Source organism: Melospiza georgiana, chromosome 8 (genome assembly GCF_028018845.1).
Source record: "Melospiza georgiana isolate bMelGeo1 chromosome 8, bMelGeo1.pri, whole genome shotgun sequence".
Taxonomy (NCBI): domain Eukaryota; kingdom Metazoa; phylum Chordata; class Aves; order Passeriformes; family Passerellidae; genus Melospiza; species Melospiza georgiana.
The window spans coordinates 16,254,794-16,281,577 of NC_080437.1; the positions used below are offsets into that span (position 1 = coordinate 16,254,794).

A 26,784-nucleotide genomic window follows, 5' to 3' on the forward strand; every position below is an offset into this window, starting at 1 on the left:
CAGTAATATGTATAGGGTAATGCCTGCCAGACATTAAGTGGTAACCAGCAAGTTTCAATTTTAAAAGGAACTGTTTAACTACATTCATAGCAGTTACACAGATTTTGTAGTTTAACAAATTTCAATAGTCATTTGAAGTTATGGTGCCCTTCACTGATTTTACAGCTAGCTTTTTTTTTTTTTTTAATTGGAGAGCTGAAGGAAAGCATGTTTTGGGCTCCCAAACTTGCAGTATTTCTCCTCTAACTAACCTAAACTCAAATTACAAACATACTCTTTTCTCCACATCCAGAAGCTGATAAAACTCCAAGAGGTTTCCAACCCTAGTTTCAAGTGTTTAAACTGGTAATTTCTCCTGGCTCAACCACGTGACTTTCTTTTAAAACTCAGCAGCATCAATATTTTAATGTATCAAACAAGTTTAACAGATTTCTGGAAATGTAGACCTTTGCAAGCTGGAAGATTTCACCAGGAATATATACAGGCCTACATTAAAATGAAACACTTCAGAATTTGTTCACCCATGTTTGAAATGGTTAATATTTGTGATACACTGACGTGGCAGAAATAGGTGAGACCAGGAAGTCAAAAGTGAGGGTCTCAATCACTTTTGTGTCTTCCTCACAATGCTGAGCCTTTTTTATTCATTAAAGGATTTGATGAAAAAGCTAGTCTTTTAAAAGAACAAGCATTAGATCAGTGACTACAATTAAACACAGTGCGAAATAAGTCATGCTAATATCTCCGGTTATTTTTAACTTAAACAAAAATGCTGGGAACTACTGTGTAGATAATTCACAAAAACACCCCCTCAACTTGTGTCTGATCATCTTTAAGGTACATAATGTTATCATTATTTAGGGAGACTTTAGCTATGAGCAGAGATGGTCAGTGCACCTGTCTTGGGATGTACCAGTTTTTACTGCCTGCAGCTTTCTTAGCAGTTCATTTTATCCAACTAACCTGATATCCTTATACAGACAGCAATAATTAAGACAGTTGCTATATTCCACTATTACTAAAGCATACCCTAAATCTCATTTAGAAGGTGATCTCTGCCCACTTCTTTCCAAATATTTTCTGCCCCTATTCCCTCTGACCTGAGTCCAGTGTCTCTGTTGCTCTGCTGTCCAGCCTGCTCTATCCATCTTTGATAAGTAACCCTCTTGCCTCCTCAGGATAACATCCAATTTGAAAGGAAAATACCCATAGGTATTGTACTTTTTGCTATTTTTGCCCCCTTTAAAAAACATTTATTATAATTTTCCAGTCACTCAATTTTTCCCCTCGTCATTCTACAACTTCAAACCCTCATAAAAATCTGTCAGCAGCATTAATCTTCAATTGCTTCTGCACATCTTGTTTGGAAAAAACAGAAGCAGAGTTCAATTCCAGTTCTCAAGTGTATTGATTTTTCAAAATCAAGAGATAAGGAAAGATGAGGGAAAAAAACCCAAACAAACTACAAAACCCAACCAAAACCAAGAAGAACTATGTCTGCTTCTGTAATGTGATTTGTTTTCTCATCTGGTATCCCTCATCTTACTTTTTGAGAAAATCCTCTGTGCCAACTGACACAGCAGTGCACTTCATTTCTAATACCCAAATATTTTTCCTCCAAAATACCACAGAAATGTGCACCTGGTTATCCAGCTAGTTTCTGCTTTCAGAATGCAGAGGCACTACCTGAAAAGACAAAAGTGACTTGACACAAAAACAAAAAGGGAAAACAGGCATGCCAGTAGTGGGCACTGCAATTTAATCTCTGATCAACTGAACAATTTGCTTGCTGTGCACAACATGCAATTTCTTTTCTATTTGTTAGACAGCAAGACCAGCTTTGAGATACACTGCAATGTGCAAAATTACAAATCCAATTACAATAAAACTCCACTTGAGTGAAGTTTTGTTATTTATAAATTGCACTGAAATTGGTTTTTATTTTAGTTAGGCATCAGTAGCTAAAGTTTAACCATCCAGCAAACTGACTGGCAGTCTCACTATTTCATTCCTTCTATCTAATACATCTGAGGAACTAATTAAAGATAATTTAGTCTTAATGAGGCAGAGAGAATGTATCGGTGTTAATTCAAATAGAAGCTGATCCATGAAAGTCAAGACTTCCAGTTCTAAAGTGTCTTAAGACCCACCAGGGAATTATTACACAATAGAAGAGTGGCTGATATCTGAGCTCACCTGATAAATTTAAACTCTCTGCACCAAAGTCTAACCAAGTATTAATTTTGCAAATATCACAAAACAGATTTGAAAACAGAGGAGACCTGTAACCTATAAACCACTAAAGGAAGAATATTTCAATTTATGAGGTTTACTGTTGCATACTGGGTTAAAAAAGTAATTTTCTTATTTCAGAGTATAATAACTGGGTAAAATACACTAAAAAATACACTGGCTAAAATACAAAGCAACTATCAGGGTGACAATTGAGAAGCAGACAACCAATAACATTTCTTGATTAACTGAAAATATGTTTTTATCCATACTATCTCTATTTTTACTCAAGTACTGATGTAGCTGGACCTGAGAACTGTCATAGCTACTGTCAGCATACTGACAAAATGAAGAATACTCATGGACTCCAGATGTACAGAATCACAGCATGTCCAGAGCTGGAAGGGACCTGCAAGGATCATCAAGTCCAACTCCTGGCCCTTCACAGGGCATCCCCAGGAGTCACAACATGTGCCTTGAGAGTTTTGTCAGTCTTGGTGCCCTGGAGAGCCTGTTCTAGTGCACAACCACCTTCTGGGAGAAGTTTTTCCAAACCTTCCCCAACCCAAGTTCAGGCTGTTGCCTCAGGCCCCAGCACTGGTCACCACAGAGAAGAGAAGCACCTGCTTAGGAACAGCCACAGTCTGCAAGAGCTGCTGCAGCACACAGGAGTGAGGAACATGCAATCAGCAGGGACATCATCTTGTGCCTGACAAGCAACCAACCAGCTGCCCACCTCATGTGGTATGTTACTTAAAATATTATTCAAATTCCCTCTTGAGTAACACAATCATTTAATAAAAAAATGAACTGAATACACAAGATGTGCAGCAGCAAAGACTGCTACATAGTCTTTATTACCATGATTATTCCTCAAAATTCTTGACCATCATTTGAGTTTTCAAAGCCCACATAGATCCCAAACAACAACTGAATTCTTGTATTGTAAAAGTAGTTTCCTCCTCTTAATTTACTCAGCAGACCTATACTTTGACAAAGATTAATTCATACCTCTCACTTGTAATTATCCTAAAGATGACAAAATTCTAGTTTAAATAAACCAAACAAAAACAAAACAAACCAAGAAAAACAACAAATTCTTCTGTCCCCCTGGTTTCAGTTCTTGATCTATGTTTGTTCTAAGAGAGGATATGGTTCACAAGTTTAAAATATTTTTAATATACATACTAAAACATAAACATTCCTAGTATTTGTAAATTCAGCCAACTTACCACTGCTGCCACAATCTGCACAAGACAAGAGCTCTTCTGGCTTTTTTTCACGATTTGATTCTTTTGTTCCCAAGCAAAAGCTACATATTGGGATGGGATCAGCTCGTGGCTAGATTTAAAAATAAACAGACAGTTAGCTAACAAAAAAATTCCAAACCAAAACCCACCAGCCTCCAAGGCTTTTACTTGGTATTTTACTGTAGAACATACTAATTGGCAAGGCAAATGTCCACTTTACTAACTTGGTTACAAAGTTTTCATCTTAACATACTTCATAAACTTCAAGTTGGCCCATAATAAGCCTGTATATCCACCCATGTAAATGCCTCCAATACAAGAGTAATATTAACAAAAACAAGGAAAAATTAGAACATGGGACACTATTCTTGCACACAATTGCAACTCCAGAACACAATTGCTTGTTCTTCAAATGCAACAGTGCTCAAAGATGTAAACTAGCCTTTATTATAGATAAACATAGTTCCTTCACACAAGACAAAAACTCAAATTCAAGACATACTTTATTACTTCGAAATTCAATACAGCTCATACCCTCCTCTGAAATTACCATTTTAGGGTAAAAGCAGTGGATTTAACAGATCAAGGGTTATCCATGCCAGTCTGGTGAGTCCCATCAGCTTTGACAGACATTCATAAAAAAATGCAAATCTTTCAATGTCTAGAAGCAATACACAACTCTTCAGAGAATTACTTCAGAATGGATACAAATCTACTTCCCATCTTCCTTATCAATTACATAACAAACAATCAGAATATTTATTATATTGTTTCTGCATTACATTTTAGAGCTTTAAAGAAAACACTAACCTGCAACATCCAAAATATGAATGTATTAACAACTACATGGAAGTATTTGTAAACAGGTCTGTAACAAATAAAATTACATGCAACTATTTCTCCCAAATGGGATAGTAAAATAACAGAGTACCTTCTAGCAGAGAGTATCACAGTAACTCAGATTAAAATGGTTTCTTTAGTGAATTCACAGCTTCCAGATTCAGGTATGCAATGCTGTTAGTTTAACATATCAAAGCAATCATTTATTGCCTTTACCTTCATTTTCCATTTCCTCTTTATGCTACAATATTTGAAAGCTGGCAGGCTATCTTCACTTGACCTATAAATCTGTATTCCATTACAGATCTGGGAAGTGGGGAATGCTTGCTTTTAAGGGTATTCTTGTGAAAGAATTAGTTCCATGGTGATATGCCCTTATACCTCAACACAATATAACACAGAAATATTGAAACTACTTTTATGTTATTAAGCTTTATGATCATTTTAAGTCAAGCAGCATGAAGAATGCTGACACCAGGAAAATAAGTTTGTCCGAGCCATAGAAGAGGAGCCCACATAAACATACTTCGATATAAACACACCCCAAGGCACCATACTTTTTCTGAAAACTTAGTCCTCAGCAGGTCTGCTCACTGTTCAACTCTTCACAATCCAATTACTGAAATACTGACAAACTTGTATACCCCAAAGAACACACATGAAAGATAAACAGAGCTGAACTTTTCAAAAGTAAGGAGATGTGTGTTCCCTTCCATCACCTACAAGTGGGAACTGCTGTACCCTCCTTACAACCAATAGGAACAAACGTCATCTGCAGTCTTTTGTCTTACTGAGCTCTCCAGTATGGATTATATGGTCCGCTGAAATATGAAATTGCTACTTGGATAAAAACAACTGTTTAAGATATACAACAGCTTTCAAAAACGGTCATGCTTCAAAAAAGAAGCATTATTGGTGTTGTCAGTTTTAGGAGGATGACATTGAATGAGATCTGTAGTTCTAGAGGTGAAAAGGGTTGTACCAACTACTTGCAGGACTTTTCACTGGATAAAAACAATGTAGATATAAATAAAATAAGAAAGAATCAACTAGTTACTATTCTTGCCAGTCAGATATAATTCAACAGATCTTTCCCATAATTTTGTTTTCATCAGATATGTCACTGGAGCAAAATGATACTAACAAAAAACCCAAAATACATAAACTATGCTAATAATAAGCAGCAGAAAAAGGGTCCAGAGCTATTCAAACAGATTTCACAGCATTGTGTGGACATTTCTCAACTGCTACTTAAAGCTTAACACAGATAATTTTAAAAGACAGATTATTCTTTTAGCAGAATCCAGTAAAAATCTCCTCTTGGCAACCATTCCATTCTCTTTCCCTTCAATGTAACAGTGCTTTAGCCATTCCAAAAAGGCTTGTGCTGATAAATAATTTAGAAAGCTTCACATATCATTCAAATCCAGGTCCACAATCTCATCTATCTTTCCAAGATATTTTTTTGCTCTAGGAAAAGACATGGCCATTAGCCAACATTCATTTACTTCCCTATTTCAAACATGACCCCACCCCATCCCCCCTTTTTTTTCTGAAGGTAAAATAAAGGACAAAGGTTGTTGGCAGTTCAGAGCTACAAAGACTGATGTTCCCATACCAAAACTAATCACAAAGAGCTTGCAAATCCTATCACCTCATATACAAGTTCCAAGAAGCTTACAGGCTCCAGTATATTCTTTGAAGCCATTTACATTCATAACTGTATTACAGGGTCTGTTCTCTCAACTACTGAAAGACACAAACACACACACACCCCTGTCAGCACACTAAACAAGACATCATTTCCATTTGCTTTAGCTTGCACAGTCAAAGCAAGCCTGAATTCATACTGCTAGTATTAGTTCTGGCTCACAACTGCCTCAATTAGCATCAACTATGGGTGTTTGGGGTTAATTTTTTTTTGGGGGGGGAGAGCTAGTGCAATTTTTTAGCTGTTGTTAACAACAGCAGAACGTCATCCAAACAGCAGCGCACCTCCTACCTTAATCAAAGGGAATTCTAAGAGAAATTAATCAATTTTTCTAATCAGTAGTTTATCTTCTAAAATATAGCCATGACATATCTTTTGAAAAACAACGGTTAGTCTTCAGGAAGGTTAATTCCATTTCATCTCTTACAGAATGAGTTCTATTCAAGTCAGTTATTCAACACTGCAGTATCTTGTACCAGATGAGCCAGTAATACTTTTGGTGTTAATATTTAATATTAATATTTGTGTTACAAAAGCTTTAGGAGTAGGGTGTCTGCTCTGTCTCACAAGGGAGGTCTGAATAACTCTTATCCAGTAACACACTACTGCTTCAACAGAACTAATAACCTGAGAAGAACTTTTCATCCCTTTAATTCTGTGAATAAGGTAAATGACAACTTGCAAAACAATTTAATTTGCTAGGTTGCTAGAAACTGAACATTCAAATTCAACAGACTGCCTTGTTCTAATAACTGTATTCCCAACTACAGTAAGAGCAAATTTACAGAAATTCATCCCTCACGCCAACATGCATTCAGAAATTGAAGTTGCACAAAGAGCAGTCAGGAAATTCTATTTTTAAAAAATTAAGATAGACACACTATGGAGGAATAACAGACCATCAACTCACTCAGCACCTGTAAACAGGTTAGTTTTTATTTTACTTTCCAAGTAGAAATTGAACCATACTTATTTAAGTATCACACATTCAACTGCCATAGTCAATCAATCCCTCAAAAATCATACATACAACAACTGCAGTCCTTCAATCCTCTAAACAGTGTTAAAACCATGTACTGTATGACAATATTGTATCACCAAAAAACACCATCAAAATCCAATTTTACAACATCTCTAATTTCAAAAATATTCCAAACAATAATTGATTGTGATTATTCTAATATTTGAAACCATTGTCACTAAAAATTCTTGAATGTGTGTACATTAAATTTTGTTTATAGCTTCCGTATTTCAGTCACTAAAGAACACAAGAATAAAAACCAAGTTCAATATAAGTTTGTGGTACAGATAAAGACTAAAAAAAAGAATAATATTTGTTTAGTGCCTTCAATAAGTGTTCTGTAATTGATGCAACTGAAAAAAAACCACCCCAGAGCCCCCAGAAAACCCCAAAGCATTTTAACTATTTGACATAGTTTACACATGGTGAAACATTAAGGACCCACTATCCTTACTGCTCACAGTCTTTACATATTCTGCATTCTGACTGGTCCACAAAAAATAAAGAACCATAGAATGGTTTAATTTAGAAAGGGCATAAATCTAATTCCAACTGCCCTACGATGGGCAAGGACACCTTTCATATCACTAATTCAGAAATGACAATACAGTGTTAGCATTTACCTGAACCAGTGCAGTGTCCATTTTTAAGCAAAGACTTGGAAGCCATTTATGCAACCAGCAAATTATTTTGTTTATTTTAATGACTCACAGCTATCTATTCTAAAAACTAACAGGCTTTGTCCCTGCACAAAACCAATCCTTGGTAAAAATTCAGCTGGACTTCTATTACCTTATGTCAGAACCTGTCCCAAAACTAAGGCCCAAACCAATTTTTTTTCCTATGTAGTTTCTGTGCTTGTGAAATTTATGTTATGTTTATAGTGACCATGAAATTCTTAAAGCATTTAGTACATTCTAACATCCCCCCCCCCCAAAGAGTCACATTAGGTCCCCAAAAGTTTTATTTTACTTTATTTTTGAGTATGCAAAGTTACCCAAACTATAAATCCCACTCAAAGCAAGCAGATTCCTATTTGCATTGCTATAGCACTCTGAGGTTTTAAACAGATTGTCTGAAAACTGTTAGGCTTTAGCTGTGTACACACAATTACAGTCTTAAGTGCTATCTCATAAAGTGTTATGCACACATTAAAAGAAATTAAAAGTTTCACACACACTCCCAAGAAATTTTACTAGCAAACCAAAAACCTCAACTTTTCCCATTAGCAACTGCCTCTCCATGCCTTTTCAGAACCACCTCAACATCATCTGACTACCTGCTAGAAAACACATCCTTGTGCCAAACATTAGATCTCTGCTATCCTATGAACAGAAACAGCGTGTAAGTAATTACAGGGCTACCAGCAGAGAGGGGCAAATTTTACTGAAAACTGAAGCTGCCATGACCTTCAATACAGATCCACTGTCCTGGTCCCAGCCCATCTGCAGCCTTAGGAAGGACAGAAGGAGCAAGCTGGCTTTCTCAGAACACCTACATTTTTATAAAGTACCTTGAGGGCTACCTGCAGTATTTTATATTCTTTTTCCTTTTTTTGTTTTTACCATGGTTTGAAAAAAAGAAGTCTCTGAACATGAAATACTGCCAGAAGTATCTCTAAATACTGTTTTTTTAAATATTAATATTGAAAAGCAAAAGCTTTATCAGCAACAGGTACTGATTTCTGACTCATCTACTGAAGCAGCTGCTCTTGGTCCCACCAAGACAAGGTTCTGTGAACACTTGGAGCTGCAATCCCTTTCCTGCATCCATTCAGTGTGTGTACGAAACAGTTTATTTTCCACTTTGAAAAAGAAAATCATCATGTTTCAGGAACTATAAGTTAAACTAAAATCCAAATTTTTAAAACAACTTGCTAACTATCCAGTAGTTCCCATATTAGTCCTACAAGCCTGCAAAGCATGGCAAACACACTACCTCAAATCATGGTAAACACATCCTGACAGGCAGAAGTGTGGAAAAATTACACCTGCTACAAACCTTAACATAGCACTTATGCATTCAAAGAGCACAAAGCAAAGGCCAGTACAAGGGCAGTTCCAAAAAGAGAGGACTGACCAGGCTGTGAACTTTCTTTATTACACTTTTAAATCAACTAACTGCATAAATGGTGTGTATTGAGGAAAAGCTACACATGGAAACTTCTCCTCTTCTCCCCAAAGATTATCATCACTGCTAGAATGCAGGTTTGTGTGCCTTGTATTTGTATAAAATTTACTTCCTTACTACACAGTGGCTTTGTGGCTTTCTCTGCTCACACCTCCCTCCTGTACTTTGAAAGATATCTCTCTAAGAGCATCGTGATATATAAGGTAACCAGAGATACCTAGAACTATGCAAAAATAATAAATTTAAAACCCTTCCTGTCCTACTGGACTCACACACCTCAAAGCCATCTAACTGTAAGAGTAATACTAGATTAGCTTACACTTAATTGGCTGCACATAAGCCAACCTGCATTCATGTTTCATTTGTAGTTTACATCCACTGAAAATATCAAAATTTCACTTTCCGTTGAAAAACCACCCCCCAAAGCAAGCACAGAAAATATCTAGAGTAAGGTGCAAAGCAGCAGCTCAAAAATACAGCTAAGTGTCCTGGTCCTCTGGAGGCTCAGCTTTCATTTTCAACAGAATTAATATAAAGCCTCTACATCTACAGAAGAGAGGCTTTCCAACTATAGTCCAGATTCAACAGACACACAGAATTACTGAAGTCAATCTAAAAACAACCCCTGGATATGTGTAGGCCCTGCTACTGTTTCTGTCAATAATCTCTGATACTTTATTATTTAAACTGCATCCCTTCTGTGGACTTGCATTAATTTCTATATGCCACGGTTTAACCCCAGCTGGCAACTGAGATCCACACAGCTGCTCACTCATTACCCCCACATGGGGATAGGGAGAGAAACAGAAGAGTAAAAGTGTAAAAGTAAAAAGAGTAAAAGTATCTCAACTCATAGGTTGTCTTTATCTCAGTTTCTTTATATGCTTAGGAGACTTCCAAACATCGTATCCTCTGTTTTTTGTCACATGTATATACAGTTGTTCAAATGGAGTTGCATTTTCCATCTCCAAATTTTATAATTTACTGCACTGCAACTAGAATGTAGCAGGTGATGCACATAACCACAAGGTAAGCTGCGGTGCAATTCACAGACCATGACCCCATGGCCATGTCAACTTTTATATTCTTTGGGGAAACATTGTTTTTACACAGATTAAATCAACTCCAGTATGAAAAGCACATGCTTCACTGCTATGATATTATGTTTACTCAGATGTTTGTATATATGCATATTTTTATCCATAACTTATTACCAAAGTCATCTTACATAAATGCGTATAATGTTTGCAGCGTGGCACAGGATAATTATTAGTTGTCTTGATGCTAATTGCTCAGGGAAAATGTTTAATTGCATATTAAATTGATCATATGCATATTTTATCTAGTTTACTCTTTGGGGCAAATTTACTGTCAGCACAATCTAGATTTGAATAGCAGTATACTAAATACAGAAGCAGGGTTTTTTGAAACTGGGCTAGTGTTTGAAATGCAATTCTAAATAAAACAAGCAGAGCCCTGTTCTACTCAAAGATGAAGTAGGTGAATTTCTGCACAAAGTCAAGACATATTCTGCCTAGTTGCCTCATATAAGAAAAAAATATTAGGACCAACGCAAAATTATTACAGCCACAAACTCCAGAACCTGATATGGGCTTACAAGAGAACTATTTTTTAGATTTCTTCCACTGATATGACTAGGAAGTAGAAGCTTTAAATAGAGAGCACATGGGTTTTGGTTTTGTTGTATACATTTTGAGGTTTTTAAACAAAAAAGCATTTTGCTTTAACTCATGCTTATAACTTGACATCCTTTCTGCTCAACTATTTCAAGAACAAATGCAGTATAAATTACATTACTCTAAATAACACAGCCACTTCTCTTACCAAGGCCCAAGCAGGGAAAACATGACACAGCTAAGTTCATATTCTTGCAGGGAACAAGCAGCAGCAGCTTGGCCACTGACCATTTGGTTTTTAGTCACTGGTTTCTATCAAGTAAAAAACACAGGCACTAAGATACTTCTCTACCAGGTGAGCTGCAGAGTAATACAAGTCATGAAAACCTACTTCTTTATCTATTTTTTCTTTTAAAAATGAAGTACTTCCTGGTCTCCTTTCCAAAGCAAGAGGATGTGGACAAACAGCTGATTAAATGCTAACAGCTTCATTCTTTTTCTCCTGACAGGAACTGAACTTTATTCTTGAGAGAAGCCAAGCAGTTTATTCAACAGCCAAGACACTGAAATCACTTGCAGGAATTTACCTTTACAAGCCATTGCCCAAGACACAAAGCCATTGAAAATCTGCCAGCTCTGTAAAGTACATACACAGTGCATTTTACACAAGACTGGGGAGAGCAGCAGTTTTTTGCTTGATCATGTGCTGAAATCCATGGCAGAGGATAATAAAGGTGAACAGGCAGGGTAGCCCTGTACCCCAAGGAGTTACCTAAGAGGCTGGCACTTCCAATAAATGACACAGATTGCTTTGTCAGTCTCTGCTTCTGCCTATGTATAGATCATGTTCAATAATGACAGACTATCAAGAAATCACAACCCCCAAATCAAAAAGCGAAATTTTAATTTCTTAATTAAAAACTCAGATCACTGCAGGTCATTTTACAAATAGAGTAAAATAATCTCCCTTAGAATATAATAAAGCACTAACTAGCCATGTGATGTAAACCAGAGCTTGAACAGCTCAGAACAAAGCCAGTAAACATTTCACAGAAGACCAGTTTTTCTTAGAAAGGCTTTTAAGTAGGCCTATTATATAAAATTAAATGGAAGTCTCTTGAAGGAAAGAGGCTTAAAATTTGCCTTAAGTATTATATTTAAGCTGGGGGACTAGAGGGGAGGAGGGGAAATGAAAAAAAAATTATTGCAGCAACTTGTATTGTGTGGCTTTTAGAAACAAGTCCAGTGAGGGTCTCAAGCACTGGTTCCAATTTATCTTCGACACTATTTCCAAGTATTAAAGTCTATGAAGCCCATGAGGCCATTCTCTGTCCTACCAATAATATTAAATTGCCATGTTACTCAAGGAAAACATGCAAATTCTAGCATCAGCATTTGTGCAAAAGGACACCAAAAAGGACAGGAGCAAGGTCATAAAGTTCATTAAGTCAGCTTGTTGACTGTAATTTCATGAGGGATTTTTTAAACAGTGCTTCAAAGGTAGCTACACTCTGCTTCAAAACCAGCAATGGCCTACAGAAGGCGATAAGCAACTTCAACAAAAAGGCAAAACCAAAGGAAAGAATGAATTAGAAATTATGACTTAGCAAATCCATCTAAGAGCACTCTTGGACCATACCCAAGTTTGAAATCGAAGTCTTCTAGAATCAACCTCCTTTCATCTCTGACAGGAAGCAGTTCCTGTTTGCTTCCATCTAGTAAAAGAACTATCCAATGAAATAACCTGGACCTACAGCATCATCCACAGTTAAGTGCCCTGGCCATTAAAGTAAAACTCTCACTAGTAATACTCAAACTCCTTTTACTGCAAATTTTCTTGCGCAGTGGAACTGCAAAAACACTTTTCATCTAGTTCCAAATGAGTGCAGAGTATGGCTGGGACAAGACATACTGATATACTCATTAAAATACATTGCAGGAATCCACTTCATGACAAAATCTTCTGTGCAAAGATGCTTCCCTTGCCTCTTCCTTCACACAGGAATGTGAAAATACAGTATCTCAATGGAAATGGACAAGCAGCATGACAAGAGCCACCCTGTATAACTCACTGAAAAGTCTTTAGGACTGGATCAGCCTGTAAAACCAAGAGACAAGTAAACAACTCAGTTTTATATTTCACTTTTTCAGTTTGTGCACGCATTATTCAGCTGCTTTAGCACCAACAGCTAAGTACAACAAAAATGTGATCATTGCAATGAAGCCTGCAATTCCTATCCCTACACAGTACATATTTCAGGCTCTCATGAGCAAAGCACCTCCCTTCACCACTCTGAAGCACCAAGTAGACAGTGGATCCTGAAACACAACCAGCAGATTGACTATACCACTGTTTCTTTAATAGTCTATATAAAATTATTTACAGCTCTTGTCTGCTCATGCCTTAACTTTCCAGTATTTACAACAAAGCATGACAGTAAGAAACCATAAGAAAGAATGTTGTCAACTTAGTGAAAACAAAAATTATATGTGGTATTTTTTAACTGCAAAGCTGGTTTAAATGAGTAATTACATTTAGGATGGGCACAGTATCTCCTTCAAATTTCCAAAACGCAAGGATTGGTGAAATTGCACTTGAGTGATGCAAATCAGAAGTTTCAAAGAGGACAGAAAAAAGTTTTGAAAACTACTTGTTTAAAGTATGATCACTTCAGTAAGAGGTTAGTAACATCTCTCTGTAGCCCAAACCACAGGAGATGCCTTTTCTCTCTATTTTGAGGCTTACAATAAAACCTAGATGTGTCCATTACTAGCAAGAATTCTTAACAAATAAATCAACATCTGAAAGGTTCAATATCTATACCTTTAAATTTTCAGATTATAACCTAACTCCACTAGGATACCTTTTTTTTTGCAGAGGGGAAGCAAAGAGAAAGCCCTGCAGCATAAACAATTGAGAAAGTTCCCTCCAGACTTCAAATTCTGCTTGAGATCTTGACTCCACTGCCATGAGAGCTGCGCCATTCATGTCCATACAGTTCAGAACCAATGTATCATTACCCCATTTTTTAACTTCCAGCAAATTTTCCTTGAGTATGCCATTTAAAGGGTGCTCAGTTTTAAGCAAACAACTATAAATTTTACAATTTGGGAAAAAAGGAATACCTGAAGCCCTAACTCGTTTCCTTAAAAAAAATAAAATAAATACGAGGTTCACATTAAGTGACCAATAAAAAAGACATACATTTCATGTTCCAAATGTAAACAGGTAATGTATAGAATAGTTAATACAAAGCACTCTGAAGTTCCTTGATCTGACCAGAGTGCCTTCTACCCCTGCCAAATAAATAAAAAATATGATCTAGTTATTCCACACACACTAAAATAGTTTTGTGATAGGCTAATTAATCACGAACATAACTTTTCAGACATTACATAATTTCACAGACTTGCTTGTAGCTCCTGCCAACAAAAACAACAGTTTGAATGAGAAATAAATCTACACTTGAATAAATCTACACTTGACAGTGACAAAACATGACGACAGTAGGAAAAAGAGGGGGGGGGGAAAGGAAGGGGAAAGTATTAATATCGCATAGCCCCCCTGTATAACTTTATTACTCAAAACATAGCAAAGCTTAAAAGCCAAAATACATGAATCAAGCAACTGAAACTAACTTCTCACTCTAATCTTTCTTACTTCTTTAAAATTACAGACTACTTCTGGAAATTTTGTTTGATACAACTTGAGAAACAAACCTAAATCACACAACTTATTCTGGAATCAGGAACCTCATTGTAATAGCCATGGGTTAATTTCTTGTTTGGGACACATCTAGAAGCACTCAGACCACTTTTATATTTCAAAACAGTCCCAGATCTATATTTTCAACCTGCCAATAAATTAATACTTGATTAACTCAAACTACATATTAAAGAAAGTCAGATGCAAAAAAAGGTAAAAATGAATTTTTTCTTGACAATGTACTTTTAATTCCCCTTGTAGGCCCCTCTCATAACAAATTCAATCTCCAAATGGCCAAGGCACTCTGATACAGTAAGACTATACAGGCAGACAGAAGTGTTGATTGAGGAAGTCAGGAATTTCTACTGTTATGAAAAAGGCTTTCAAAAGGTCCCTCCAAATCCTGTATCAGTGACAGCCCACACAATCTGCACATTTATATTCCTTTTAATTGTATCATTGCAATTCAATGATTGAGTATTCATATGAGAACAATTACAAGTTTGACAGATATTCACTTAAGTAAAGTTCATTGGTCAAAGAGTGCTGGAAAAGACTGATGAGAACTAATAACTTGGTTACATATCATGCCCCTTGCCACACTAAAAACAAGGTGAAAAACACCTCTGTACCATAAACCACCGGAAGAGAAAACAGCAGCTATAAGCAAAAGCTGCTGTTACTATAGTGATTCTGTGAGTATCTCCTAACATCATCTCTTTTCCAGAAGCTCAGGAGAAAGAAGCAGCACTGTAACATCCCCAAAACATCAACTTTACTTACAAGATCTTTCATGCACTGACAATATTCTCCTTCACAGTAACTACCCACAGGTACACAAGGAAGTAAAGTATTTTTTACTTCTTTTGCATTTTACCTTTTCCAGGAGGAAGGACATGACGAGTATTTTTCTACAATTTAAGACTTCTGTTTCCTGGGAGAAAGGATGCCCCTGCCCATAATCAGAGTTAATTGTGCAGTACTGTCACTACTCCAGCACTGCTTTCTAGGAAAAATCAACACTTTCACCAAGACATCTGCCCTACTCACGTGAATTTGCAGAATCATAGAATGGTTTGGGTTGGTGGGGACCTTAAAGATCATCTAGTTCCAACCCCCTGCCACCGGGGTGTGTGTGTGTGTTTCACTAGACCACCTTGCTCAAAGCCACATTCCACCTGATCCTGAAAACTCTCAGGGATGGGACATCTCCAGCTTCACTGGGCAACCTGTTCCAGTTCTTCACCACCCTCACAGTAAAGAATTTCTTCCTAGTATCTAATCTAAACCTTACTCTAACCATTTCAGTTGAACCTGCTCTTAAACCCTTTCAATTCAAAGTAATTTTCCCTTGTCCTATCACCACACATCCTTGCAAAAAGCCCTTTCTGTAGGCCCTCTCAGGTACTGGAAGGTGCTACACATTCTCCCTACAGCCTTCTCTTCTGCAGGTGCAACAAGCACAACTCTCTCCTCCTGTCTTCAAAGGAGAGATGCTCCACCTGCTGCTGCTGAGCATCTTCATGGTCTGCTGACCAGCATCCTCTAGAGGATCTGCACTGCTTGGAGGGGAAAGGTGGAATAAAAGTGTAATGGAATACTGAAGTCATCAGCTGAGGGAAAATGTATTCTCCATACAAACCTATACACTCTCCTGGAAACCTAAAGATGAATGACTTTTCCCCAGAACACCTCTGCTGAATCTTCTCTGGACACACCATAAAAGGAGATAAATTCAGTGTAAAAACACAAATTGATGTCAAGTCAGACAACAGGGAAACACAGCAAATCAATATCAGAGTCCTGAACACTGACAAGGATGGAGGTTCAATAATCTCTGGGCAGCCTCTTGATTTTCTCAAGCATAAATCCTTGTATCAATCATCACAAGCACATTCTCTAAAAGCCTAAAATCTCTGAATCCAAACAGAAGTAAAAGTCACAACCTACCAGCAGACAAATCACAATGGTACCACCTGACAGAGTTGCATAAGATGTCAGAGCCATGTTGCAACTTTTGTTTATACAGGGGCATAAATCTCTTACTGCATTAGTTAATCCCACATTCCCCCACTTGAAATTTATTTCCACTACAATTCTGAACAACGTACTGGGACATTTTTACAGCTTTCCTAAGTCACATTTAATTGAAAGCATCTGCATAAAGCTACAAACAGCTGCTAGAATAATAATTCAATGAAGAGCTTCAGTTTCTGTTTTGGATCTGTAATTTTCCTCCTTCCACACTGCCTCTGGATAGCTGATTAAAGCATCACCATTAAGAAAAAAAATCAAACCCTAAGGACAGTTCCTTGCTCTTCCCACAGCATTTCAATACCACTGAAGAGAATCCAGCTCTTGGGAGCTCTGGCCCTATCCCTTGGAGCTGAGGCTGAACATGCAACTCCTTTTCAGCTCTGCACAGAGAGTCACTGTGACAAAGTCAGTGTAGACACATATCCCCCAAAAGAAAAAGTAACATGATACAGATACCTTTGTGTGTAGCAGGAGGATGAGATGGGACATAAACACGAACTGACTTTCACTCCAAAACATGTCATTTCAGAGCAGCTCAGTGCCAAACATAACCACCAATCAGACACCAAAAAACTGCAGGAGCAATGCCCCAACCCTCCACCAGTGAAAATATAAGCATTACTTCCAGTGCCCAGACTAGAGAGCAGTAGTGAACAGGGATTTAGGAAATTAGAGAGATGAGACGTCATTTTACAGCTGTTTACATCTGTTGTGCAGAAAGATCTGGTTCATATTTATTAGCTGCATTTAATTTACTGTAGATCTAAATATTAAACTTTTTTTTTGTTTTGTTTTATTAGCCTATTATTAGTTACACAAGAAAACCAGTATTGGACTCCCCCATGCCACCTCCCACCAGCAATACTCCACTTGATACTCATTCATCTCCAGGATTATCATATAACTACCAGTTTAAAGCTGGATCAATGTTTTTTCACTTCACTGAACAATCTAATCAATAGCAACAAGGACATTCTGCTGTCAAAAGCAAGCTGCTGCTCGTGCTGCTAGTCCCCCCTGGGCTTGGTGTTACAGAGCCATGTTAGATAGATCTGAGCACGCAGCACTCAGAGTGACACCGATCGCTCTGCAGGCACTGAGCGAGCTGTTGGTACCGAGCACACAGCTAAATCAACACTGCTAATTGCTGGCACCTCCAGAAAATAAAGCTGCAGTCATGACAAACAGGTTGTAAAATTATCTGCACCTCCTACTGAGGAAACTAACCTAGTCTGACTTCTGGTTTAATTACCTACATATGCATTGATTTTTTAGGAAGGCAAATTAAATGGAGAAGCCTGTAACAAAATAATTCAAAGGCATTTCTCTAATATACAAATGTAAACACTACATATGTAAATTTTAAACATTTTCATCCCAACCGCTGGAAAGCATACCACTCTTACTACAAGTCTACAACTTCTGCAGAGCCTGCAAATCAAAAATCTCATTGTACACTTCTCAGGCAAGAATAATGTTTTGTACTTATATTACACAAGATCTAAGAGGATGTGGGTAGTTATATATACAAGAGATTCCAGCTTAATCTCTTACAAATACTTGCCAAACAGTGCAACCAAAGCAAAACCCACTCACTGGGCTGTCTATTTTGTATTCAGTCTATCTATAGCAACAACAACAACAAAAAATCCAGCACAAAAATACAAGAGTAAAAGGGCTTAAATTTGACTCCACAATCATCTTATTAAATAAAATTAAGCAATTCCTAGCTGTGTTGCATCTTTCATTAAGGTACACAAACAGAAAAAATGTGTGGTTTGAAACCAGTTTTGTATAATGGGAACAAGATGGGAGAGAAAAGGTCAGAAAGGCCAGAAACATCACACCAAAGAAATGAAAGCATTGTTCCTCATTATATCTGACTGTCTTGGCAAGCTAATTGCACAGAACATGTAGCTCCTGCTTTTAAACAAGATGGTGAAATCTGTTTCTGTTGCTATAAAAGCACAAAAACAACACTCAAGATTTCTCTCTTTATTCTAGCTATGAAGGATCCCTTAAACCCAAGAGATAATGAAAGTACTTAGTTTCACACTAAGAAACATGAACTTAGTCTAGAATCTTGGACATTTATGAATAGTTCATTCCTCAGCACAACACATATAGCAAAATTGGCTTCTGAGTGGATTATTGATCTTCACTACCTCCTCAGCTACAAATTTTCAAAATATATCTCTCATGTTCACACTTAGAACCCCAATATTCTTCCTCCTTGCTATTTACCTACCCTGGAGCTCCATCTTACCAAGAAGGAACATGTGCCACATATAATCCAGTATCATATATTAATTCTTTATCTGGCTACTACTTCTACTATTATGTGAAATACCAAACACAAAGATCAAGATAGAGAGCTGTCCTCCCTCCTCTTTCAGCAGTAATGATTCAAAAGACATCTACTTGCTACTCTCAATTTTCATAAAACCTACTTGTCATTTTTGCTTGAGTAGAAGTTAACTGTGTGATCTGGCCATTAAGCTCAACTTTACTGAGGGAAGATGGGCAAAGTACATCTGACTGACACTGACTGCAGCTGCAAAGTAACTGCAACTGACTTCTTTCTTTTTTATTTTTTAATGTAGGAAAGCAAAAAGTAAATAAGCAAGCAGATATCCTTAACAAGTGTACCAAATGTAGCACTCTCCCCCTCAGTGGAATTGTCACTCCAATACCACTGCTACTTCTGTATATTGGACCAGACTCAGCTTAAGCATCTCCACCCAATCCAGCAGTGTGTATCCAAGATGGATTTATTTCAGAATAAACTAGCATTGCTGAAAGAAGCATAGAAACTAGATACTTCCCATCCATAAAAAACCTGACAATCTGCCACAGCACTCAAATTACAGGTTTTTTTCCTCCTGCTTATGAGAAAAATGGGGTGATGGTTCAATCACATCCAAATCAAGTAAGCCTGAGTTGACGTCTCTGTCCTATCAGCAAAATTAGCTGCTACCTCTTGGGTCTTAGAAGCAGCCATGTGTGGCCATGACTCAAGCAGCAACTAAGAGACAGTTACTTGCAAGGTCCCAGGTCCTACCAAGAAAATGAGACAACAGAAGAAACCTGCCAGCTTGCTAGGGTATCACTGCAATGGGCCAGGGAAATGTGCATTTAGCACAGACAGCAAGTACAGCACATGGAGTTTCCTCAAGTGTCTTTATCAGGAGCTTCAGATACATTCTAAGAAATCAAGCCAGGAATTACTCTGTTAAAGGGCATTACCTTCACGTATGTCCTTTGCCACAGGGAATCAACAGGCCAGACTGTTGAAATTTGCAAGACCATGAAATGACCCTGATTAGGCCTAAAGCAGACACCTGTTCTTAAAGACCTGGACTGAGAGTCCCTGTCATTTACATCAGTCCTCTGGAGGTCAAAGACGTCACATCATCAGCCTTCCAGGGAAAAGCCATGCAAAAATAAAGTGCCAAAATGCTGCTAGCTAACATTTCTACAGCCAAAGCAGAATCTGAAGAAGATCCACAAAAGCACAGAATGCAGCTGAAGCCTTGCCAGAGGTTTCTAATACTAACAGAGTGCTGACAGCCACTTTCTGTCACTGAAGTCTGTACTTGAGAACAGTTCCAGTAGAAACACAAGCTTCAGAAGAAACAGGCTACTGCACAAAACAGCGATGACAAATCAGAGAAGCAACCTCAACATTTCTTCAGCTTGACAAATCATGATCAAGCTCTCAAAAAATAGAAACAATTAAAATCCCTAAAGATAAGGTGTCAATAAAATGAGTAACTAGTAGGTGAAAGAACACTTATTTTAGAATTTGTTTCCCTTTCTTCACCCACATAAGTCAAAGACCAGCAACAACTACCTTCAGCAAGGTCTGAACAGTTATTTCTTTTTAATGTCTCTGCAAAAAAATGATGACTGAAGAAACGACCGTGTGTTGGGTCCACTCTGGGCACCAGTCAGTATTACTGCAATTCTTTATCATGCTTTCAAGCTTACCCTGATCCGTTGCTTGATTCTAGAACAGAAGTGTTGAATGCATGCATCCATAGGTATCATGTTTATCAACTGCATCCTAGGAATATGAAGAAAGCTGTAATAAAATAACCTAGACCAATACAAATTCTATTACATTTAAACTATAATTACCTTACTGAACTTGAGAATAAAAGTTATATTTTGATAGAGCGAGAAAAAGGGATTTTAATGAGTTATTGTTTTGTTTGGCATAGTGAGGCACATTTGTTACAGCATGTGGAAGCTTTCTTGTAAGCAGATGCAGTCCTTGTTTAACATGTACTTTCAAGCTATATTAATACTCTTTAGCAACAAACAGACAATATTTTACAACACAGTGTTTTAAGGGTAGCTGTATTTCAGAGTAAAAATTTTAGTACTGTTATTTAAAATACAGAGTTTTTGGGATTACTAAAACACAAGTTTAATCTTGGTAAACCAGACAGTCAAACTGTCAAATCTGATGGCAAATTTTAACAGCAGTGCAGTTCTGTCCAGCCAATCTTCAGGAAAGGTAACAATTTTATTAAGTCCTTGAATAGACACATGGAATTAGGGAGATCCTGATGTTTTTCTCTCACTTCATTCCCAGCTGTGTGACTACATTTAATTAATAAGAACTGCTCCCCTGTCTTGGTACTACACAGCCTACTTCATTTAGACCCCAGATATTATGCTGAAATCTACTTTGATACTCACAGTTTATCTTCTACTTCACTGCCACCTCTTTCCACAAAGTTTTAGCTGATACAGTGACACTTGTTCACAAACATTGAAGCCTTTGTTTCCCCCCCACCTCTCCCTGGCCCATTCTTTTCCAAAACACGCCAAAGAAACACTGTCGCAGGCACAAGCAGGAGAAGAGGCAAAACAAAAAACACCACACAAACACCAACAACAACCAAACAAAACCTTGAAGAAGCATTCAATTTGCCTTAAACTGATGCAAGCTCTGACTTTACTGAGTTCAAACCAATATACAACACTCTAGAAACAGAGCTTCCTAGCCCTAAGAAAAGTTCTGGCATGAGCTGAACTACAGTACAGTAATTGCCAGAAACATGTAATCAAAGAATGCTGAAGACATTCAAAGAAAGCAGGTATCTTCTAGAATTCCTTTTAACCTATAATCTATGACTAGCAACTCTCGTACAAAACTTCTTTTGCTCTTTATTTCATTTTTATTACTTCATCTGATTAACATCTTTTTAAGAGCAGATACCAAGTTTTTCCACTGCAATAAAAAGCAACCCTGGCCAAGAAAAGATTTGCCCATTAGCCGCACTATCTCCACAAAGACAGCAGCCTTATTAAATTACAACTGTTTGAACAAGGTCAAGCACTAAGGGTTTAATTCAAAGTGTTTCCAGGTATAATGCTGTCAGGTCAACTTAAACAAGCCAACAGAGGCTTTGAGCTTGATTAAATATTAAAACACAATCTTTCACATCTGTTTTTACCCAAGGATGAAATTACTGTACATCACTTCAACCAGCTCATTAATACACTAAACACATATCTTGCCTCAAAAGGTTACAGGAATATCAATGCTTTCAGAGTGCCTGCAGTGAAACCTACACAACACAGCTAGAAGTGAGGTCACTGCATATTTCAGCAGGATGTCAATATTTTTTTAAAAATGTGAGAGGCAATCAGTTAGTCATAGATACATTTTAAATTAAAAGATGGGAGCCCCCAGTGTAGCTAAATCAGTTGCCTTTGATCTGAACCTTTTAAACGTTCATCTTATTTTCTTTGATAGATAACTTGATAACAGACACAAAACAGAAAGTTTGATCCAACAGTAATTATGTTTCAAGCTGGAGAGCTGTTATGCCCAACTAGAAATCTGCTTTAAAAAAAAAAGAATGCACAGCACAATTTTTAATTGAAACATAAAAAGGTCTATCAGGATCATCTATTTCAACACCTATCAGGATGATCTATTTTAACACCTATCATTTCTAACGATCCTTTGATGGCATGTTTGGGTACAGGTGAAGAGAATGCATTTGAGGATACAAGTTATTTGACAATGATAAACGCACAGTATTACCTACTCCACATGGCATCTGCAGCCCTTTAAAACACAACCAAAAAACAGATACTCCCCCAGCATTATCTTTGTATGAGACAGGAGACATTAGTCAAATCATGTTTCCTAACTGCAATCCATAAAAAGCAGAGACAAATGAAAGTCATCTATTTAGAGCAACAGATGCACAACACAGGACTTGGAAGGGAAGCTATGGGAAGTGTTTTGCATCTATACCATGCTTATCCCAGATAGAAAATGGTCTCTCTATTTATGCTGAAACTGAACTTTAACATCACTTGTAAAATAAAATTGAAAAAAAACTAGCAAATTTGCCACAAAGCATTCAAATTTACTACACAGTCTTAGCAGCATGCTCTTAGGGCAAGGCAGGAGAAAAACTGCTTGAATATATAAGTTCTTACACAATGAACAGGAGAAACCTTAACACCTCTGGAAGTCCAAGCATCTCTTTGAGGATTCAGAACTATATATTTTAAGCAGTGTTAATAAGGCATGAGAATTTGCTTAAGACAAAATAAAATTCCAATACAACACAGTCTTCTACCACCCACTAATTTACACTTGAACAATATAATCAACTAGACCAAACTATGCTTAATGTAAAGTCAATAAATTCTTTTTTGGCAGTTGACACAAAAGTCTACTGGGAATTAAACACTTGAGGAAATTAATCATTATAACACACTGGTTCAATGCACATCTGCACTGAAATAATTTGGTCTTTAATTCACTTTATTTGTAGTTGGGTTTAAGGCAGTAAATTTGATAGAAGCAAGCCTCATTAAACCAATCTAGTTCAAACTGCTTTTCGTTAAGCTTGGTGTATTTGAACAAAGTCAGAAAAGATTCATTTCCTTTAAAACAATTGGGCATTATAAAGCAACCCAAACAAACCAAGACCATTAATACATAATATAATAAAGACATTTACATTTGATCTGAGCAAAAGCCAACATTAATGATCTGTTTGCTTCCAATACATTTTCTTGAGGCACAGACACTCCTTTTTTACTGCCCACACAGAACCTCACATGGACCAGTAGCTGGGAGACCACCAAAATAAAGCATCTAGAAGCTCAGGCTATTATGACAACCTCACAGCTTCCTGCTTTAAGAGTTATGTTCTGACTTTCAACACAGACACAGTTCAGCACCGTGGCTCCCAGATTTAGTTAGCTTGGCAATCAGCAGCAGCAACAGGTGGCTGGTGCAAAGACACCTTGGGAGACACCACATCCATGTGCTGGGGAAACCTGGGCTGAGTTACCTGACTGCACAAAAGTGACAGATCCAGCTAAGAGAGAATCATACCAACACACCTCTCTACAGGAACTCCAACCAGCAGCAGCTCTGCAGAAGGTGGCAGCAATCACAGCTCCATATCTAACTGCCAGGACACTAAGCAGCCCAGCAGCTTGAGCATGTCTCCAGCTTGAAGCCTTCACCCCAGTCCCTCTCAGGACAGGGCGTGGTGTCACTGCATATTACCACAGGAGCCCTAGTGTCAGCATAACACACTACAGGAACATCTGGCAAAACAGAGACAGTTACACTAAACATGCACATAAAGACATGTGCAGTAACACGTCAGCATAATGTTAATCACTTCCACACATATTTACCTCTCTGTTCTGTTCGACTGACGTGGCAGACAGCACATTCTATGCCAAGGGACTGCTTGCTCTCAGGTAGGCACATAAGCAAAATCCTAGCTGGTAGGAATAAGCTGATCTCTCTAGAGACTTATATTTTCTCCAAGTACACACGTATTCCAGATAAAATAGACTATTTTTGTGATTTCAAGAGGTGAAGAACTTTTCAAATTGAGTTTTGATCTTTCCAAGACAACATTGGGCTCTGTCCCATCCCCCTGCTTTCATCACATGTAGCTCATGCCTCCATGTCCACTCCTTTGGAAACAGAAACAGGTACTTGTGTAATTTCAGCCTTACTATGCCATACAGTAATTTACAGGTAATTTACTATGCCATACAGTACAATACTTATGCTACAACTGACTTGTAGGTAGCAGTCACATGCTAAACTGGGGTGGGACTGAAGGAGATAACCCAGCATGAAATAAGAAAAGTATTTTTAGCAATTAAAAAAAAAAAAAGGCACAAAACCCCCCACTCAACCTGAACCCTTATGAAAGTTTTCTCATTCTTCAAAAAAGTACCACCTTCCAAGGCTATTTAGCCACACTACTTTCTAATCAATCCCAGTTATTACTACAGTATTAGACCAAAAGAAAGAAAGGACATAAATAGTCTGCACTCCTTATAACCATTAACTTTCCATAAGACTTAGTCTGATATACTTCTGTGGTTCCAGGATCTGAACTGGGATTTAAGTACCTAGAAATCCTTCCCACCTCCAAAAACAAACATCACAGGTTTATTCAAGTGACTACCACATATACCATAAACAAGCAGTAAACAAGCACAGTACTGCAAAGACAACTCCTTAGGCTCCTACAGCTAAAAGAAGAACCCACAATGACCAGAATGGCTCTACTACAGAGTTTCTCCCACCCCTCATATAAATTGATCATAAAATTACCTCACAGGTGAGGAACCCACTAACACTACATTTTGCTAGTGATTTCAGAAGGCATCAAACAGTAACAAAGTTCTGGCTTGCTACAATTGGACATGTTGCCACATTTGATACAGCACCCCTCATCTTCTGGCCCGAGTATCTGAAGCTGGCTGTAAGCTAGTACCAAGTTACTCAATTAACTTGACAAGACAAGTCAAAACCTCAAAGCTGCTAAGTGGCTGATAGCACCTGCAAAAAGGAAGCTGCTCTCAGTAACACACATTACCATTACAAAGTTTACAGCAGACAGAGCATTTTCTTCTTCTGCCTTTCTTTCATTCCCTTCATTCCCTATAGTCTTCTGGGTTTCTCTTCTATCCTCACTCAACCTTGCACCTCATTTTTTCTGTTTTCAAAATCAAAATCTTTCAGTCTTCACAACACAATGAGGTTGGTAAATCATTGTATAAAATGAGGATGACACAAATAAAATACTGTATATATACATTTGTGAATGAATATGTTTTAAAGTAGAGTACCTCAAGGCAAATAAAAATCACTTCCAAGAAGAAAATTCTCTTCCCTGAAAGCTGTTTAAAACTGTTATTTCCATCAATTCCTGAATTGCTACTGCTAAGTGGCATTAGAATATAAAATCACACTCTACAGTTTTCTCCTCTTGAGATCTACAGTTAAATGATAAAAAAAAATACTTCCTGGTTAAATTGGACAGATAATGCAATACAGCTTTTATCAAACCAATAAATATGTTATAATACACAAGCCTCTGGCCCTAAGAGACTTCCTTCTTCAGGTGCTGACAGTCTATAAATTAGCTCATTTGTAGCACAGAAAAGCTCCATAATTAGTACCTAGTTTATCATTAAAACCTTGCACTCAGTGTATGATGTCACAGACTACTGAGTCTGGCTCTCATTTACACACTCAATTATTTTCTGGCATCCCAGTACAGTTGATCCCATTACTTCCTATATAACTGACCAACTTCAACAGCTACAATTCTTCTCTTGTAAATACAGAACATATTGTAATTGACAGGATCATAGTTATCACTCTTAAAAAAATTCCACATAACATACAGTTTAAATTTGACAAAGCTTAAGATGCTTTGCCCTGCAGCCAGCAAAAGTTTGATTTAAAAAGCACTGTACAGTAATTAAATTTAAACCACAGAATTACTTAAAGTACCATACTCATTGACTGGTAGAGTTTTTATTGCAATAGATTAGACTCATTACTTAAGAGTCTGAAAAGCAGCTGAAGATCATTTACCTCTGGTACTAGAAATTAATACACTTACTTTTGATTACAGATGTGAATGAGACATGCAGATAGCAGTTCTGCAGATCCAGGCACAGCCTGGACCAATGGAGGGCAGGAAGTGTCCTAGCTGATCCAAATCTCACCTAGTGACCAACATGCTAGATTCTCGTAAATCCTTCTGGCAGAACCTAGGATGCATGCTCTTAGAATTTCTTCGACCCAAACAGCTTGAAATGGCAACCCCCTGTAGTGCAGACATGTAAGATAATGGACAACTCAGTAAAGTACCTAATTTCACATGGTCATGAGAAACCCTGAGATGTTCTCT

General features: G+C 37.5%; 1 protein-coding gene across 3 annotated transcripts in view; it reads right to left on the reverse strand.

Moving 5' to 3' along the window:
- The window catches only part of KAT6B (lysine acetyltransferase 6B), a 100,886-nt gene that overhangs the window by 49,776 nt on the left and 24,326 nt on the right, over positions 1-26,784 (reverse strand). For all 3 annotated transcript variants that reach the window (XM_058029184.1, XM_058029183.1, XM_058029185.1), the window contains exon 3: positions 3,465-3,573. In XM_058029184.1, coding sequence (XP_057885167.1) covers positions 3,465-3,573 — 109 coding nt within the window. The remainder of the gene's footprint in view (positions 1-3,464; positions 3,574-26,784) is intronic.